Source organism: Chiloscyllium plagiosum, unplaced genomic scaffold (assembly GCF_037043375.1).
Source record: "Chiloscyllium plagiosum isolate Xiang-an unplaced genomic scaffold, Cpla_swu_hap1 HiC_scaffold_30, whole genome shotgun sequence".
In the NCBI taxonomy this organism is placed as follows: domain Eukaryota; kingdom Metazoa; phylum Chordata; class Chondrichthyes; order Orectolobiformes; family Hemiscylliidae; genus Chiloscyllium; species Chiloscyllium plagiosum.
Genome location: NW_028270168.1, coordinates 46,257,077 through 46,278,108, shown reverse-complemented (window position 1 = coordinate 46,278,108; position 21,032 = coordinate 46,257,077). Strand labels below are relative to the sequence as shown.

The 21,032-nt window shown below is 40.8% G+C and overlaps 1 protein-coding gene across 3 annotated transcripts in view; it reads right to left on the bottom strand.

Moving 5' to 3' along the window:
* Positions 1–7,659: 7,659 nt before the first annotated feature.
* The window catches only part of stk40 (serine/threonine kinase 40), a 76,660-nt gene continuing 63,287 nt past the window's right edge, over positions 7,660–21,032 (bottom strand). For all 3 annotated transcript variants that reach the window (XM_043717907.2, XM_043717909.2, XM_087976911.1), the window contains exons 9-11: positions 18,093–18,212; positions 16,539–16,623; positions 7,660–11,632 (exon numbers count right to left, since the gene is read on the bottom strand). In XM_043717907.2, the coding sequence (XP_043573842.1) occupies positions 11,417–11,632; positions 16,539–16,623; positions 18,093–18,212 (421 nt within the window). In that variant the 3' untranslated portion in view covers positions 7,660–11,416. The remainder of the gene's footprint in view (positions 11,633–16,538; positions 16,624–18,092; positions 18,213–21,032) is intronic.

Below are 21,032 nucleotides of genomic sequence, written 5' to 3'. Positions count from 1 at the left end.
ATGGTGACGTGGTGATGGAAAACACATTGCTCAGTTATATGTAAGAGCATTGCTGGATATAAAGGAAAAAAAATCACATAGCAGAACCTCTCTTTTTTTGCTTTGCACCAGACAGGAATGAACAATTGCCCCCTACAGTTCCTCCACACTTTAATGGAGCTGACTGAGGCCCTCACCCAGCTCTCAAGAGGCAAGTCCCCAGGGTTAGGCAGACTGACTGTGGAGTTCTTTAGGGTATTCTGGGATATCTCAAGGAGCCACTATTTAGACAATAGACAATAGGTGCAGGAGTAGGCCATTCTGCCCTTCGAACCTGCACCACCATTCAATATGATCATGGCTGATCATCCTTAATCAGTATCCTGTTCCTGCCTTATCTCCATAACCCTTGATTCCACTATCCTTGAGAGCTCTATCCAACTCTTTCTTAAATAAGTCCAGAGACTGGGCCTCCACTGCCCTCTGGAGCAGAGCATTCCACACAGCCACCACTCTCTGGGTGAAGAAGTTTCTCATCTCTGTCCTAAATGGTCTACCCCGTATTTTTAAGCTGTGTCCTTTGGTTCGGCACTCACCCATCAGCGGAAACATGTTTCCTGCCTCCAGAGTGTCCAATCCTTTAATAATCTTTTACGTCTCAATCTTCTCAGTCTTCTAAACTCAAGGGTATACAAGCCCAGTCGTTCCAGTCTTTCAGCGTAAGGTAGTCCCGCCATTCCAGGAATTGACCTCGTGAACCTACGATGCACTCCCTCAATAGCCAGAATGTCTTTCCTCAAATTTGGAGACCAGAACTGCACACAGTACTCCAGGTATGGTCTGACCAGGGCCCTGTACAGCTGCAGAAGAACCTCTTTGCTTCTTTTTTTTTTACAGTGAAGGGGAGGGTAGGGAATCTCCTGTTTATTTTTATTTATTTTTTTTAATTTTAACCCCCACACTACCACCTAAGTGCGGTAGTGCTTATTTTATCCCCAGCACCCATGGCGTGTGTGCGCAGGTGTGAGACACAGTGAAAGACACAAAGTGCACGAATCTTTATTCAATTTCCACCACCAGGAAGATAGGAAAACACCCGGGTGGCCAGTGACAAACACTGCCCTTCACATCAAAGGGCAGTGCTGTGTGATCAAAACAGTGAAGGGGAGGGGAGGGGAGGGGAGGGGAGGGGACATGGTGGTTTATTTATTTATTTTTCTGCCCTCCCTCCTGCGTACCGGGTGAATCCCCTCTTTATTCTTATTAAACCCCCACACTACCACCTAAGTGCGGTAGTGCTTATTTTTTCCCCAGCAGCCATGGTGTGTGTGTGCAGGTGTGAGACACAGTGAAAGACACAAGGTGCACCAATCTTTATTCAATTTCCACCACCAGGAAGATAGGAAAACACCCGGGTGGCCAGTGACAAACACTGCCCTTCACATCGAAGGGTAGTGCTGTGTGATCAAAAACAGTGCCTCTTTGCTTCTATACTCAATCCCTCTTATTATGAAGGTCAATATGCTATTAGCCTTCTTCACTACCTGCTGTACTTGCATGCTTACCTTCATTGACTGGTGTACAAGTACACCCAGATCTCTTAGTACTGCCTCTTTATCTAAATTGATTCCATTTAGGTAGTAATCTACCTTCCTGTTCTTGCCACCAAAGTAGACAACCATACACTTATCCACATTAAACTGCATCTGACCACTCACCTAACCTGTCCAGGTCACCCTGTAATCTCCTAACATCTTCCTCACATTTCACCCTGCCACCCAGCTTAGTATCATCAGCAAATTTGCTAATGTTGTTATTACTAATACCATCTTCTATATCATTAACATATATTGTAAAAAGCTGCGGTCCCAGCACTGATGCCTGCAGTACCCCACTTGTCACTGCCTGCCATTCCGAAAGGGAGCCATTTATCACTACTCTTTGTTTCCTATCAGCCAACCAACTTTCAATCCAAGTTAGTACTTTGCCCCCAATACCATGCGCCCTAATTTTGCTCACTAACCTTCTATGTGGGACTTTATCAAAAGCTTTCTGAAAATCCAGTACACTACATCTACTGGATCTCCCTCGTCCATCTTCAGAGTTACATCCTCAAAAAATTCCAGAAGATTAGTGAAGCATGATTTCCCCTTCATAAATCCATGCTGACTCTGACCTATCCTGTTACTACTATCCAGATGTGTCGTAATTTCATCCTTTATAATTGACTCCAGCATCTTTCCCACCACTGAGGTCAGACTAACAGGTCTATAATTTCCTGCTTTCTCTCTCCCACCTTTCTTAAAAGGTGGTACATTAGCCACCCTCCAATCCGCAGGAACTGATCCCGAATCTATCGAATGCTGGAAAATAATCATCAACGCATCCACGATTTCTAGAGCCACCTCCTTCAGTGCCCTGGGATGTAGACCATCAGGCCCCGGGGACCTATCAGCCTTCAGACCTAACAGTCTCTCCAACACCAATTCCTGGCAAATATAAATTCTCTTAAGTTCAGGTCCTTCAGCCACTGTTACCCCAGGAAGATTGTTTGTGTCTTCCCCAGTGAACACAGATCTGAAGTACTAATTCAATTCTTCTGCCATTTCTTTGTTCCCCATACTACATTTCCCTGTTTCTGCCTTCAAGGGCCCAATTTTAGTCTTAACCATTTTTTTGCCTTTCACATACCTAAAAAAGCTTTTACTATCCTCCTTTATATTTTTGGCCAGTTTACCTTTGTACCTCATTTTTTCTCTGCGTATTTCCTTCTTAGTAATCCTTTTGTTCTTTAAAAGCTTCCCAGTCCTCCGTTTTCCCACTTATCTTTGCTATGTTATACTTTTTCTCTTTTAACTTTATATGTTTCTTAACTTCCTTGTCAGCCACGGCCACCTATGCCTCCTCCTAGGGTCTTTCTTCCTTTTTGGAATGAACTGATCCTGCATCTTCTGCATTATATGCAGAAATATCCACCATTGTTTAACTGTTTAAGCTTGCAGCACTGTGGAGGCTGTGGATTATACTTATATTGGTTGTGGGTAGTTGCACCCCCTTTTCTGTTACTTAATAAAGTTTTTTGTTGCCATTCAGCCCCACCCACTCCTGACCTTTGGGCATCTGGTGCAGAGGGGTATGGGTAGATCAGAGGATCTCCTCAATGGGCATGGCCAAGCAGCTCCAAGCAACAGGCCAGGAGATGGTTATAACTACTGTGGGGGTCACCCTGGCTATCTTTGTGCCTGAGTGTCCTCAGAGAGGTAGCATGGTATCCATCAATACTCTTGATGCTTTTAGTGAGAAGTGTGCACAGTGGGGGATAGAGTGCTTTATCTCCCCCTCCAACTCAATTTTGATCTCACCTCTTCCTGGTTTTCATCACCCAAAATAGGCTCTGCATGTAGACTTCTAATTGGCTGCATGGGTGACTACTGGTTACGGTTAATAGATTTGAACTCAAAAATTGAGTTTTTATTTTAACAACAATAACAAAGATTTCCTTTCCAGTCAGGCTTCCTGAATTATTGCAAACAGGAATCTCTGATCACTCATCAGATATGGGGCAAGTACTTCCTATCTTATCATTTAAATACACTGTACACGCAGCTGAAGAGAACAATTCATCCCAAATGTTACTGTCCAACCTACTGTACAGTGATTAACCTCTTGCATTCATAGATAAAAATCTAACTAACAGTTCAGTCTAAAGTAACTTGTGGATGAACTTGATGCAGATGATGATTCTCCACTTTATGTAGAATGAGGCAAAGGTGGGTGGGCCGCTCCTCAAAGGGTAGGTAACACATTATAGCAATGCCCCACAACCTCCCTTTCAGCAAAGCGAGAGACAAAGTCGTGTGTGCTCTGGTCACACAATACAGTGATGCTGAAATGGACTGTACCCAGAACCCGTGAGATGAAAATTTCATAGGGCAATAAAATTCAAGTGCAGGCAAGTCACTACAAACTTATACACAAAATACTGATTAGACCTCAGCCTGAGTACTGTTCTGGACTCCATTCAGCCCATTGAATCACACTGACCCTTCAAAGGTCATCTCACCCACACATCTCCCCCCCCCGCCCCCCCACTCTACTCTATCCCTGTGACCCTGCATTTACCATAGCTAATCCATCTAACTTGCACATCTTTGAAGTGTGGGTTGAAACCAGAGAACTCAGTGGAAACCCACAAAGACACAGGGAGAACGCGTGTGGAGTTTGCACAGCCTGGTGCTTTGAGGCAGCAGTGCTAACTACACAGACACCCGCAAATAGGAAGCATGTAAATGCACTGGGGAGAATCCAGAACAGGTTTATGAGAATGGTTTTCCAGGGATGAGACACTTCAGTTATCAGGAAAAAATGGAGAGGGTGGAACTGCTCTGCCTGGTGATGGAGAAAGCCAAGGCGATTTGAGAGACCTTTTTATTATCATGAAGGGTCTAGACAGAGTGGCTAGAGAGAAATAGATCCTGCTGGTAAACAAATTGAGAACCTAATCCCAGTGAGTATTTAGAGCCTGAAATGTACTGCCTAAAAGTGTGATGGAGCGGGTTCAATTGAGGCAGTGATTATTTAGAAAGAATGTGCAGGGTTGCAGAGAAAGGGCAGACGGGTGCTCCGGTTTCCTCCCACAATCCAAAAATGTGCAGCTTAGGTAAATAGGCCATGCTAAATTGTCCGTAGTGTTAGGTGAAGGGGTAAATCTAGGGGAATGGGTCTGGGTGGGTTGCGCTTCGGCGGGTCGGTGTGGACTTGTTGGGCTGAAGGGCCTGTTTCCATGCTGTAAGTAATCTAATCTAATCTAAAATGTGCAGTCAGTGCAAATACAAACAATCGTCAACTTCTACATCGTAACATTCTGTGATTGACAGCATTTCAGTCCAGCTAAGTTGGTTTGCGACGCAGAGTGATGACAACAGGGGTGGGCTCATTTCCCATGCCGGTTGGAGGTTCCTGCCTTCTCAACCTCACCCCTTGCCTAAAGTCTCTCACACACGCAATGGCAGCTTTTTTTTTAATTCAAAGTTCTACTGGTAGTGTTGGAGGCTTGACATGGTGTAGCATTCAGGAGGACTACTCACACCCAACCATCAGGCAAGCAAATAACCCCAAGAACAAAACCTTCAAAGACTATAACAGAGAGATGGCTGAATGGTGCCACATCTATACTCCAAGAGCAAACTTTAAAAGAAATGCCATTGTGTACATTTTAGACAAATAGCTCTCATTCATCCCTCAAGAACACAAGGAATGTGAACACAGATAATAGAGCAGCATGAGCCTGTTCAGCTAATCAATACAATCATGGTTGATGCTTTGGGGTCAAGACACAGGAAGGAGCTATACTTGATAGCACATTCTAAAATGACCCATAGCAGCTCTCTTCTCCAAATGTTTTCTCTCACATCCTTCATCAAGCACAGCCACTGATTTTGACAGTGCGGGGCTGGTGATTTTTGAGACCAACACATGAATCAAAAAGGAATACAACTTAGCAGGGGCAGTGAACTTATCTGGGTGAGATATACACTGCCAAATAAAGTTGGTAAGCTAATAGGAAAGGAATATGAAAATATTAACTGGAATATCTACACTATTTTCATGATTAATTGTTGAGCTGGATATCAGTTTATGCTTTCATTGTTAATTACAGTTTGCAGTGCACATCATTAAATAATCTATTGTGTCATAATAGCACGTTGTCCCTAGAGGGCGCATCCATGCCTGTAGCTACATCCAAAGCTGCCTTTGCAGCCACAATTTAGAGATGGTGCTGGACTGGGGTTTATAAAAATTTTAAAAACCACACAACACCAGGTTATGGTCCAACAGGTTTATATGGAAGCACTAGCTTTTGGTGCGCTGCTCCTTCATCAGGTGATTGGCACCTGATAAAGGAGCAACACTCCGAAAGCACGTGCTTCCAAATAAACCTGTTGGACTATAACCTGGTGTTGTGTGATTTTTAACTTTGCAGCCACAGGTAGTAATCGAAAAGGCAGTGAGAATGAAGTTAGTGCAATGAAAATAAATGATAACTAAATTCGAACTTAATGGAAGCATTACATCAGCTTTACAGCAAACATTAAAGGAACTAAGACATTTGGAAGAATTGCCCGACTGTTCTCCACAATAATATGCTGGGCCACTTGAAAATATAGACATGAGTCAAACTTTGCATCTCCATGCACCTCAGCTGCAGCAACAGCCCAGACTTTACACTCAATTGTCTGAAGTGAGTCTTCAAAACAACGCCTTACATTTCAGAGCAAAAATAGAGTGCTACAGTGAACCACCTCAACAAAAGGGAGTAAAAAGCAGAACACAGCACAGCAACATGAAGCAGACTAATAATCACGAGATATACAGAAAGGCTGTCGCTGCAGGAATGTGGATATTATCAGCCTTAATGAGCAGCACATCATATTTTGACAGCACAGCATTCATGATCTGCGTAGCATGAACTAGAACTTAAAAAGCCATTAACCTGGAGAGAATCAGATATTGAATAGAATAGCAGAGAACAACACAGTCGTTAAACGTATTATTTTTTTCACATATATGAATAAACACTAAACAAGGTACACTCGGGTTCTTTTTTTGAAAAATAATCCATAGGAAGTCGGGAGTGGAACAGAGTCTCAGATAGACTTAGTTAGGTTGGTTCCCTCTCTGAGCTGATACAGCTGTAGCAGCGTGACAATACTGTCGTATGCCTCGAATAAGGACTGCAAACGTGTCGGTGGAATTTCCACCACAGCAAGTGGTGAAGTTTAAATTGATAAATTAATTTGGAATATAAAACTGACAATTTCTTATTAATTATGAATTTTTGTAAAAACCCATCTGGTTCACAAATGTCCTTCAGGGAAGGAAATCTGCCATCCTTGGTCTGGCCTACATGAGACTCTAACCCAAGGAAATGTGGTTGACTCTTTATTACTCTCTGAAATAGCTGAGCAACCAACTCAGTTTTGGGACAATTATGGGGAAGACAACAACTAGCCTCATTAGTGATGCCTACATTACACGAAAGAATAAATAATCACAACTTTAAGACATCCCACTTGCCATTCAGTGACAGATCTCTAAACAATGCAACATAAACCAAAAATGAATACAATTAACTGGGAAAAGGGGAGATATTACCAATTAAGATTGCTAAGTTAATTAGAAAGGGATGTGAAAATATTCACTGCAATATTCTATGAATACTTATTCATTTTGTAGGAAAAGCAATATATTTGCAGACAGCAATGTCTCAAACAGCGCAATAAATGACCAGAGAGAATAATTCTAAGAAATGGAGGTGTCCCCATTTCTGAGAGAACACACACAGCGCAGATTTAATAAACCTTGTTACTGTAGCTCAAGCACTGAAAATGCATCCATGCTGTACCAGTGTAACATGATCAAAGAAAACTTAGTAGAGGGAGCTTTCAGCTACATCTGGCCTGGGAGTATGGCTGAGGATACTCATGACTTGAAATGACATATCTTATTCGAAAGGAGCAGCACTCTTTAACCTTGAGCCCAATCACCACATGAGTTGTGGCCATCCTTGGACATAATGGTCTCTGTGACACTGAGATCAACTTTACATGATTCCATTGGAGACTGACAACAGGTAACTTGATATGAACCCATTCAACCACAAATCAAAATGAACATCTCTACAGTATGAAATTTATTGCTGACATGCAAGTAGATTTTAAATGAAGTACAAAAATATGTCATCTTTATTTATACAAATTTGTATACAATGATCACAATTCCTTTCTACTGACATCTCATACAACGTACTTCAATTGGTACACCCAGAGGCAGCTCAAAGCACACAAATCATCGACATGCATGGGCTGCTGCATTATTCCAGTCTGATTAGATAATCACTTTTACCATAAAGACATAATTCGAGGGAAACAAAAAAAAATGCTCAATAAAAAGATTTCCCAGGATGAAGTAAAAAGCCACAGCTTCTAATTGTGACAAATTGTAATACTTTGCCTTTCCACTGAATTAAGGTTACCAGGAATTATATACAATTTATTGTATTACAAAAAAAAGTAACTGGAGCAGCCAGACTGGAGTAAGGCTCAGAGAACTCAGTGAATGAGGAGTTGAAGAAACAGTCTACGATGTAACAAGTGATGGGGCCACTCCTCTGCTGATCTCTCCATTGGGCTCAGCACTCCCCAAAGCAGTTATTTTTTGGAAAAGCACGAGCCAAGACCCAATAGCAGCACAGCAGGGTCTTTGGTGAAACCCTTCATCCTCTACAGCACTGATATGCCCTCAGTGGCAAAATCATAGTTACCTTACCATTAATAACATCTAACACAGGAAGGTGAATTCCACAGTGCTGATAAGTACCCCCCAAAAAAACTAATTTTCATGGATCCTAAGCACTGTGGTTAAGAGTCAGTAAAAAATACAGCCTCTGATTCCAAAATGCCAACTTCCAACAAGAATATATTAAAGATCAACAAGTTCATGGGTCGAGACCTCAACGTGTGCATCACTCTACCAGCATCACAATATCTTCAGATCCAACTCAAGCTGGTCAGTGAAATGGGGACTATTTCTTCAACAACCCTCCTGTCGCACCATTAAAAGCTACCTTGGCCTTTAAAGGCCGTTCAAAAATTATTTACTTATGCATTTTTAAGACCTTCTATGCTTTACTGCATTCATATTGGAGTCTTATCATAAACTGCTACTTTGTGTTCCACTGAAATTGATTAAAATACCACACTCAAAATGGGACACATTCACTTACCCAAGTTGTCCCCAATGGTGGAATCAGGGGCTCTTCAAACTCACTTTAGTGAAGCACTGAATGGACAGTGCGACTTCCATGAAAACCTGTCTCATTAATATAAGCAAACATTTGCAGAACAGTTTCAGGACTTCACCTCTGTACATACGAGTCCGCTTGCTGCATGATAATGGACAGGCAATCAGATGCCCCAACAATATACACACTAGCACCAGAAAACCCACTTCCACAAGGACCCAAAGATCTGCAGAATGTTGGAAATCATCAACATAAGACCAAACTTCACCCTACCCCAGGCATTCAATTTGTTTACCCAATCACACAATATAAAGCTTTGAGGAACATTGTATTTAATAAATATAACCCTTGACCGCATCACAGCATTTCTCTCCCCTCCCAACAAAAACAATCCACAAGTTCACACTGGCCAGAGATCACTTGAGATCATCCCTGAATGGTAGAGGTTTCCTTGTTTAACCACCTGTCACACAAGAGGCCAAACCTTCCCTCAATTGTTAAATTTGAAATAAATCGACTTGAGTCCTTGTATATTTTCACAGGTTCAACAAATTTGGGCAAGACAGGCATTTATCACTGGTTTTAATACTAACTAAAATTCTCAACATTGAGAAAACTCAAAGAAGTTGAAAGCCACCACAAAACAAAACGTACACCAAGCTCCATGTTACTGCAGACCGCCCTGGAATCATTGTACACACCCTCCCCTCATTAAAATAGGGGTTTAAAAAAAAACCCAACATAACTCCAAAGTCACTTAGGCAACATTTGGCTGGCATAAGTAATTTGTGCTACAGTTAAATGACACTCCCAAGACCCAGCCTTGAAAAAGGATCACCAGAACCAGGAGTATGGTCTGTCAATCAGGAGGCAAGCATCTGAACCTCAATCTTTGGATGGTTGGAATAAGATTAAGTAGTCTCTGTTGCCATTTTACAGAGTGATGGGAAAATGAAAATGCAGAGTAGGTTGAGATCTATTGCCCTTATTAAAGGGTCCATATATGTTCTTCACTGGTGACTCTTCTGGGACTGACAGCAAACTAGAACAGATCTGAAAAGATCAGATTGTACTGGCCCATCATAAAAGCAGACCTGATGTATTCACAGATCCCCAAAAGGTACAAGTTTTATACCTGAGCCAGACTGACTGGATGAGGTGGCAAGCAATAAATGGATCATTCCCCAATAAATGGTAAGATAGAGGATTGGCTGAGCATGACCATTATTGTGTAATGTGATGGCCACTTCTAAAACAGTAAATCAAAAAGTCCATTGTTACTTACAGACAAAGTAAAATGCACGCCCAGAGAAAAGGCAAGTGGGAAGAGGCAGACATGACACAAATGGTCCATGCAGCAGCACAAAATCTGTGCAATGGTTACAATAAAAGAAAGATTTGCCTCATAATTGTCCAGTTAACCAATTCTGCAGGTGATGAATGTTTTACAATTACAAATCCTGTGCACTTAATGCAGTGAAACCTAAACTGAAGGGACTCACTGAATGCTCAGAAACACAACAATGTCACGTTGTCACCAGGCCCACTGCTACCAAACCAAACTACAATTCTGTCAGGTCATTTGATTGGGAGATGACTAATTCATTTCAAAATCACTCCCACCACAAGCAAGATGCCTGCTGCCACCAGTCTTCTATAAATTCAAAGTCTCCATTGACTCAAAAGTGATGTATGAAAGGGCAAAACCACTACTGGGCACTGAAGCACCATGAATAGTTGTGTAGGAATCTCTCTTGTTCAATACTTTAGTGAAATCCTGGTGGCAACGCTGAATGTTCTCCCTGAGCTTGTAAAATAAAAGAAAATGACACACTCAACTGCTCTTTAGTGTTCTAACAGTTTCTGCAGCTCAGTGAACTTGACAAATTCCAGTAGCTCTGCTGAACAACTGCTGAAGTATGTCATGAGTTTTTAAAAATCCAACCTCCAAGCTAACAGCTTTCAAATTCCAAAATAAAAATGACTAGAAAAAGATGGGAAAGGCCAATTAAAGTGATCTTTGCTGTTAAGTACAATAAAAGCAACATATCTACGGATCACATTGATTTTCTTTCCTTCACATTTTCCTTTGTTGGGCATTTTGTACCACACTGAATTCTGCTCGAAAATCTTTCACAAAAAGGGGATGAGGAAGGGAAAAAGAAAACCCAACAAGCTACATTTTAGTCTACTATTCAGCGGGTAATGCAGGCAAAAGGGATTCCACAGCGAATGAACACACCCAATTCTTAATGCTCTTAAAATCTCTTGCAGTACAAGTCCTTTTCAGAATCACAACATAGGACAAAACAAAACTTAGCTCAGTCTCTCAATCTATAATTCTGAGAATGTCTTGGTTAAATGAAGAAAGAGGTAGATTATATAAAGTAAAAACTAAACATCTACTACGGCCCCAGATGATGTTGCAATACTGTCCTTTCTTTATATGGGTATATAAAAAAAGCCGTCTTATTTTGCCTCTTAAAATAACAGTTTTCCTTTCGAAGAGACTCCGTCCAATGCTACATATCGGTCACAGAATACTGTATTGCTCAGGATTGGTACTACGTGGCATGATGAGTATTACTGTGCTGTGAACTTGGCTTGTGGAGCTTCAGATGCTGTTTCCAGCTGTCATTTCCGCAAGTAACGCTGAGCAAGGATTGCCGCATCGAGGGGATTTATGGGCTGAGCATCGTGGCCCAGGCGTCGCACTGGCGGGATGTTGCTGAACTGTCGCTTGTGTGCAAAACTCTTCACCTCGTGCATAGTGTTTCCCTCAGCCAGCATCAACTGCTGCCGCATGTAGTTTTCAAATTCATATTGTGAGGACTCTTCTGTGACTTTTGCCTGAGAAGGAAAGCAAGATTTTTTTTTAAAAATGTGTAGCCTTTTCCTCTCCACACACCATCACTATAAAGAGCTGGGAGTCAAGTCATTAGAAAAATGTAAGGTTCCCAACTGCATCAAACTTCTCATCTGCCACCCCACGCCCAGCACATTTAGTGTTGTGGTGTAAATACATCTGAGGATGGAAAACTGTGGCACTGTTAGATTCACCAGATTTGATCCCAATATAGCGGGACTGTCCAATGAAGGGGAGATTGGACAAACAGGACCCAGATTCATCAGTGTTTCAAAGACTGACAGGCGATCTCATTGAAATCTACAAAATATCGAAAAGGATTAAACATTGGTGAGGAAGACTAGTAGCAGGGAGTACAAATTTAAAGATAAGAGGGAGTTTCCATTTAGGATGGCAATGAGAAGAATTTACATTCATTCAGAGGGCTGTGAATCTTCAGAATTTCACACCCCTGTCAGCCATGATTGTATTCAAGCAGGATCAATAGTTGAATGACCTACTCCTGTCTTTAGGCATCAGTTGCTGAGAGTAGTAGTAAGCATTTAGCCAATCATACTTCACCCTGGTACCTGGTAATTCTTTGTGCAACCTACATTTGGAACTAAATCTTCTAAATGTAATGCTGTGTGCTTACATTGTTCAGTTGGATATAATAAAAAGACCTACCATGATCTTCCTCAAAAAGGGCATTTTAAGAAGTGACTTTAATGACAACATATTAAATCTTGAGTTTGAATGTGTCAAGTCAGTAACTGTTTAGAAAGCAGTTAGGAGCTGGTATCTGAACTTGCATGTGGTTTTGGTGAAATTTCTGTTCAGCACAGTAAATTAATTCTAGGGAATAATATACTTTTTTCCATTTGTGGTATTTAATGAGTCCCTCGTTAGGTACAGCAGCTTGACGCAGAGCAAACTCCTATACTTACAGTAACAACCTTGCACTGTCCCAATGTACCTCCATCCTAATAAGTTGATGGTGTGTGGCCCTTTCCCACAGAAGACTCTGCAGTCTCTCAACACAAGTATACATTAAAAGCAAATGAATTTGTCTAGTCCTGCATTTGTAAAGAGACTGCCAATATTTCTTATACATTAGAATCTTCTTTCAATCAGAGACAGGTGGCTTTTAACTGCAATGCTTTGCTGGATTTAACCTCAGACACCACAAATGAAGAAAATTTAACTGTAATTTTAAAAATGCATGATTGCTGGCAATGGTCCATTCATCAGTCAACTGCCTTCCAATGTTCCTTAAAGTGCAACTGAAGGAATGGTTAGAACACACAGCTCAACCTCTTATTGCTCAACATGTGATCCCATTCAAATACCAAATTATAATGTATGTAACTAAAACACAGCACATCACAAGATCACACACTTCACTCTGCATCAATTGTACTGTCCCAGCAGCAGTGGAAAAATGTTTCCATTTCAGAAACCTCTGCTTGCTGTGAAGACAATTATTGAAAAACAGCAACAAAAATCAAGATGGACGTGGCTGACAGCTGGTCTCTAGCATTTAATTTGATAATATTAACAACTGAAAAAGCCAATTAAATCAATGATTGGTTACACAGCCCTTCAACACTGAAGAATCACTAATTCCAACACTTTGCTGACTCTGGGATCAGTGATGACTGCACAGCATTACTGTGAAACCAGGAGGAAATCTTGAATAAGAATCAAAATTCAAACGTACAACAAAAACAAAAAATGCTGGAGAACGCAGCTGTCCAGCAGCATCCATAGAGAGACAGAGAAAGAGAGTTAACATTTTGAGTATGATGATTCTTCTGTGAAGTCCTCTAGCACTTGCGGCTTTTTTGCTGCTTTTATTTCCTGCGTCTGTTTTATTTTGTTCTTTTCCAAAATAATCACAGCTCAATATCCAGTCATAGACTTCAAGGATGACTAACTTATCCTCTTTCCTCTAAGGATCTGGATGAAGGCTTTAATTTTTTTGTATTCTATGTATAATTGATTAGATTTTAAAAAAGCCTGCAAGTTGTAAATCTAAGTTTACAGATGGCAATAAATTAGGAGGCACAGCAAATAGTGCAATTGGCAGTGGAAAGGTAAAATGAAGGAACAACACTGACAGGCAAGACACGTTGTAGGGAAGTGAGAGGTTACTCACTTTGTATCTAAAACACAACTCAGAATAAATTCTAATGGAAAGAGCCTACAGCCATGGATGAGCACAGGCATTTAAGTAAATGTCAACATATTACTAAAATCTAATGCACAATCACAAAGGCAATTGGAATATTGGTCTCTAACTCAAGGGGTTTAGAGTGAGGAAGCAATTTGTCTTCAAGCCACTGAGACATTCAGCTTTGCTGACGCTGTGTGGGGGGAGAAAAAACATGACCAAGGAAGAGTTACAATGCAGGTACACTGGAACAATCTCAGAACTTAAAGGATTAAATTGAACGCACGTCAAACATATAAACCTGACTTGCATTTCCTCGAGTTTACAAGATTGAGGGATGATGTAATCGCAGTGTTTAACATTAAAGTACTGAGTCAACACAGGGAAGTCTTTCCACTTGGTGAGGGAGGTTTCCAAAGAAAAAGAGCTACAATATTTTAAAAAATAATTTGTGCTAGGCTATTAAGGTTAGAAATCAGGAAGTACTCTGTATCACAGAATTGTTATGGTGCAAAAGGAGTCCATTCAGCAAATCATATCTGCACCAAATCTCTAAAACAAGGATATTATTTAATTCCATTCTCCTGCCTACTGCCTATAATGACATATTTTGTTCCTTTTCTAAACAGTTGATTTTCCCTTTGAATGCAACAATTGTATCTGCCTCTACTATTCTCTCAGGCAGTACATTCCAGACTTCAACCACATACAGCATGAAAAAGCTTCATCTCATCTTACTTTTGCTTCTTTTGATAATTTCATTAAATTTGTGCCCTCTTGTTCTCAACTCTTTCACACAAAAGGTAGTCGAAATTTGGAACACTTTTCCCAAATGGATATGGAGGCTGACAAGTTTTGAAAGTTTCAAAGTTAAAAAAATCATAACACCAGGTTATGGTCCAACAGGTTTATTTGGAAATACTAGCTTTCGGAGCGGTGCTCCTTCATCATTAAGTAGTGGGGCAGGATCACAAGAAACAGAATTTACACCAAAAGATCATAGTGTCATGCAATTGACAGGATATATTGAACAAACCTAGATTGCTGTTAAGTCTTTCATCTTTTAGAATGTATTGCAGGTATCGATTCATTAATATGTAAATACGCACACACAAATACTCTCTCCCTCACATGCATCCATACACACAAGTTTATAGTCTATTGCAGAATTGTATTTGTAGATGGATTCTATTTTATTCAAAAAGTACACAATCTGCAGGGAGTCAATCCATGTGACATTTCATAAAATCCTACTTTGGAAACAGAACCAGTCGGAGTCAAGGTTGGGATACAGACAGACTCTAACCTCACACCTTTAATGCACTGAGACATCACTTTTTTTTTAAACAAAACCTCAAGTTATCTCAGCAAAATGACTTGAAAGAAGCCTGGGGCTTACATCTAAAGCATCAACACTTGCAAAGATAAAAGATGAAAGACTTAACAGCAATCTAGGTTTGTTCAATATATCGTATCAGTTGCACGACACCATGATCTTCTGCTATAAATTCTGTATCTTATGATCCTGCACCACTAGTTACCTGATGGAAGGAGTACTGCAACGAAAGCTTGTACTTCCAAATAAACCCGTTGGACTATGACCTAGCGTGATGTGATTTTTAACTTTGTCCACTGCAGTTCAACATCAGCACCTCCACATCATGAAACTTTCAAAGCAGAGACTGACACGTGAGGGGACAGACAGGAATGAAAATGAAGTTGAGGTACAGAACAGTCACAAGTGAGTGGAACATATTCAAAGGATTAAAATGTTGATACTTCTGGTCCTCACTCTTTCCCAGTCAATGAATGCTCTAGTAGTTTATTCTGTCATATAATCAAAAGCATCTCTCACTGAGAAGTCAGCCAGTGGACAAATATGGCACTGAATCAATAGAACAGAATGGCTCAGGTGGCAGTCTTTTCTGAAGTTCAGATGAAACAGCAGTTGGGAAGCTCACATTTATCTATGGAGAAGGGCATTCCGTGCCTGATCACTATTCAGTGTCACTTTATTCCGAGTGTGTGCAGTTATTAAAAGGGAATAGAATCCACTTGGCTATGATGCCCCTCATGGGCAAATGAGGACACTCATCACTTGGGAGTTGCTACTCACTAAGAATTAAAAAGAACACAAAGAATACTAGTTTTAATGAGTTGCCAGTGGATAAGGTACCAGCCTTCAAAGACAGGAAGCAATGTCAGCAACCAGCTTGATTGATTGATTGAAGTGATCTTGTCTCAGTACCAAAAGCAAGGACATACTGCATGGTCAACTGCCCAGATTAATCCAGGTGCACACCCTAGTTGAGTCCATGTCCAAATATCTGGATTCGTTGCAACTTAAACCAAGCACTAGCTGCCAAATTAACAGCAGAAACATAAGGGGTTAAAGGCAAATGAAACAGGTGGTGAATTTTAAGAAATATTCAAAACTGTCATGAAGCCAAAGAGCAAATTTTACAGGTTCAATGACAAAATGACAAAAAAAAAATTACAAGTTCAGGCTTAAACATCTTCTGGGTCATGAAGAAGTATATCAGAAAATTGCTTACTTGCAAGTTTGGACTCATGCTATGTGCAAATAGTTCCAATCCAGACTGATTAATTCCTGGTTACAGAAATAAACTTAATACACTCGAGTAACTTGATTCAGGCGGACTTATTTTATTCCTACTGTTAGCAAACTTATAGGTACAATATATCAGGCACAGCAACTCAGGCCTAGGAGTTCTTACCTCCTGTAGGATTTCTGGATTGTTGACTTGGTCATCAATATCTGGCACCACCTGCAAAGGGCCATGAAGTGACGAAAGAGATTGCCTACAAGAGGATATAGAAGCAGTGTATCAGAAAAATCTGCTGTTGCACTTCATCTAAACAGTTGATGAATAATGTTACAACTTGCATTTTAATACAATAGCAAGCACTTAGAAACAGCAATTCCATTAGTAGAAATCTGATGCAAAGCAACATCTTCAGCCAGGGAACTAGGCTTAAACCTAGGAAGCTGGGGTGGGGAGAAAGAAATGAAGAGATTCCCTTTTGGAAGTCATAAAGGAGATTTACTCAATAAGGTACTAATGATGGATTCACAGGGCAATGAGATATCTTCCAGGAAATTAATCAGCATGGCAAGAAGGGAAGTAATGTAATTGAGATTTCAAAAATGGTTGTACTCAAGAGATAAAGACTTGCATTCGTATAGCACTTTCCACATGCACTAGAGGTCTGAAGATACTTCACAGCCGAAGTAGTAAGTTTTGAAGTGTAGCCATTATTATAATGTTGCAAGTGTGGCTGTTAATTTGCACACAGCAAACTCCCAGAAACAGCAATGCGATAATGACCAGATAATCTGTTTTTGTGATGTTGACCAGGACACAGGGACAACACTCCGCTCTTCTTTAACAAAACGACATGGGATATTTTTGCATCCACTCACGCAGGCGGATGTGGTTTCAGTTTAGAGTCCCAGCAGAAGAATGGTATCCGCAACAGTGCAGCACTCCCTCTGTACTGAAGTGTCAGCCTTGAGTTTAACGCTCAGGTACTTGGTTGGGATTTGAATCTCATGAAGAGAAAGTGAGGACTGCAGATACTGGAGATCAGAGTAGAGAGTGCAGTGCTGGAAAAGCACAGGTCTGGCAGCATCCGAGGAGGAGAATCAACGTTTCGGGCATAATTCCTGATGAACGGCTTTGCCCGAAACGTCAAATCTCCTGCTCCTCCGATGCTGCCTGACCTCTGATTTTCCAGCACTACATTCTCGACAGCTTGTAAGAAACCACTATTTAATAGTAAAGTCATGCATCATTTGCACTGCTTCAAAAATATTGTCAAAATTGTTCAAACCAAAACTATTTTTCATCCGAATGTGCTGAATGTACACTTTTCTACTCATGCTTTTGCAACACCCTGAAATTTGTAAGTTACAGTTAGCTGTGCAAGTTTAAGTAGTCAATTCTTTTATGAAATGACTCAACAAAATTTACAGTTCCAGGTGACAAAGGCTCCGAGTGGCATTTGATGAGGGGAAAAAAAAGACATGAGGCTTTAAAAGGGATCAGCCTGATTGCAAATCTTTTCCTGATTGATTGCAAGCATGCAGTCAAATCACAGTGATACAGGCAAGCTAGACAGGATCTCAAAGACAGAACCTCTGACAATATGGATTTGAAGTGAAGTGTGTCGAGAGGAAGGTAAGAAATCTATAGCTGTGTTAAGAGATGAATGATTTAGGGTAGGGTCATAAACAAGATAATTTTGTATGTACAACATAGCAAACTCACCATGTAGCTATGATGGAGCTCAGTGAATCCAGCACTTCAGTGGCTGTCAGCCTTTGCTGAGGGTCCAGAAGCAACAGCTTTTGAATCAAACAAACTGTGTTTTCTGACACACGGCAATCCCTGCACGAGGGAAGGGAAGGAAAAATAAAGCAGACAGTTATGGCTGGACAGTATTTTTAATGGAAAAAGACAACATACATTGACCACATAACAATATTATGCCAGCTGTATAGTAAGACTTGTATCAATTTGACACAAAGCAGCGTAAAACATGTAAACGTATGAGTCACAAAGCAGCACACCCAATACTTCAGGCACAAGACAAGCAACTAGAAACCAATGAGTAATGCTCACAAAATCCATCTCCCCAAACAAAACAACCCCTACAGATCTATGCAATAATGAGACTTTTCAAAACACAGCAAGCTTAAAGGTTTCAGAACAAATGCTCCCACATTTAGAATCAAAGCAACGTTTCTTGGAAAATGAATAAGAGCTTAATAAATCATTGATCAATAAGTGTATTGTTCCAAGTACTGCTTTTGCTTTTAATTATAAAGCAGTTGTCCGTGAAATGGCAATTTGATTTTTTTTTAAAACAATGAACTATCGTTCAACAGTTCTCTGAAAGGCAGGAAGGGAAATTGCCAGGTTGGCATATAAACCTGTGAAGTGGTGAATACTGACTAAATCATTTCTTGCAAATCTCAAGTCATTTGGTGAATACCGGGCTTTAAATTTTCATTCCCCATTTACAGTCAAACCTACGACAAACTTTTCTTAAGCAGTTCTCAGCGTCAGACTCCACAATTAATCATTACAAAGGATTGCAATTAACATGCTCGGTGGTGCCTCCTCCATCTGATTATCCTTTAAATTAGCAAGTCCTGGCGCCATCAGGAAACTGCCAGAGGGAATGATCAAGTCTTAGAGAGTTGAATCATTCTTCAAGAGTCAGATCCAAGAATGATTCAGCAGGAACACACCCATTCATTTATCACTCTCACATTATATTTACAATTCTGATCTTCATCACTCATTCTAACCCAAACTGTTTGGTTTGCAGAGGACTTTCTGACTACGACAAATTTTACATGATTTCTCTGACTTGAGAAGCTTTCCATTCTTTTCACCTCCGTACTCTCACTTCAGCAGAATGTGGGCACAAGAAATTTTCCAGAAATTGACTACAATTTGTGCTGACACTTCAGTACAGTATGGCTAGAGTAGGGCATAGTATTAATGCAATCTTTTAGGTGAGACATGTCTGCCTGTTCAGCTGGATGAAGGAAAGCACATGGCAATTTTTGATTGAAGAGAAAGAGTCTGATCACTGTCAGCAACATTCCTCCCTCAACTTCAAGTAATGTGGGGTATAGAAGTATGGCTGACAGTGCCACATAGTTGATACTGGAAAATGTTGCATCAAGTCATTGTGGAATCCAGCTAAGGCTACCCAAGACTGAGCAGCAGAACATGGCTGACAATAGTTAGAGGGCTTGGGAAAATAGTTGCTTAATGCAGTCTTCATAAGTAGAACGATAGTAACTCTGTAGACTCAAGGTTACTGGACTTAGATATAATATGCAGCTGCAGTATTTATGTATAATGACATTTCGCATTAATTAATGCTCTTGAATTACTAAATCAATCTGTTACAATACCAAGAATAGGCTTTCGGTAAGATTCTTCAGATAATCATAAATATAGATTCAGAACTAGCTTTAGATCCATTTATATACGAGATGAAAAGATTCAAACTAGTCTCAGACAGACAAAGCAGCCCCCATATTATTAGAGAGAGATAAGAAAGTCTGGTAGAATCATGAAACCATGGAGAACCGGGGTTGACCACAAGCCTGTCCATCTCTTTGTGTCATTCAGTGATATGATTAGCTTAATTGCTGTACGTCCTTTGGGTTAAGGATTATCGACAGTTAAACTACATACACGACAGCAAGTAAATTGCTAAGGCAAGCTTGAACTGTATAAGATGCTGTACTTGGGATTGGGGTGGTGGTGGCACTTTCAGCTTGAGCTCTTTGAAATAAATTACTTACAAACTTTGTGTGCCTTATTGCTCTGGAGAAATGACACAACTGAAAATACAGGTTACCTGAAACCACCAGGTGACTCAGACTCTCATTGGAAACTAACAAATCCTTTACCAGTTTTTGTTTCAAATGCCTAAATTTGTTTGGTGCTTTCATTCCACTTCCACTTCATGCAACTGCATGATTGGTGGATGGCGAGGGAACAACTGGTCAGTTTAGTGTAACAATTAAGTTACACTATTGGAAAAAAAATGGACCTACTGGAACTTTCTGTAGAATTGGTGGAGTGGGAGGGGGAGTTGAAGTGTTGAGCCACGGGGTGGTTGGGTTGGTTGGTCCGGGTGTCCCAGAGGTCCTTGGACTCCTCCATCGCCAGACCATAGCAACACGACGGTTGGAGGAAGAGCGCCTCATCTTCCCCCTAGGAACCCTCCAACCACAAGGGATGAACTCAGATTTCTCCAGTTTCCTCATTTCCCCTCCCCCCACCTTGTCTCAGTCAAATCCCTCGAACTCAGCACCGCCTTCCTAACCTGCAATCTTCTTCCTGAACTCTCCGCCCCCACCCCACTCCGGCCTATCACCCTCACCTTGACCTCCTTCCACCTATCGCATTTCCAACGCCCCTCCCCCAAGTCCCTCCTCCCTACCTTTTATCTTAGCCTGCTGGACACACTTTCCTCATTCCTGAAGAAGGGCTTATGCCCGAAACGTCGATTCTCCTGTTCCTTGGATGCTGCCTGACCTGCTGCGCTTTTCCAGCAACATATTTTCAGCTACTGGAACTTTTCCCAGCTTTCACTTTCATCAGTTTGCAACTAAACACCCAAATGGTCATCCACCACAACTTTTGTTTCTAAAAAACAAAGGAATTTTGTATATAGAC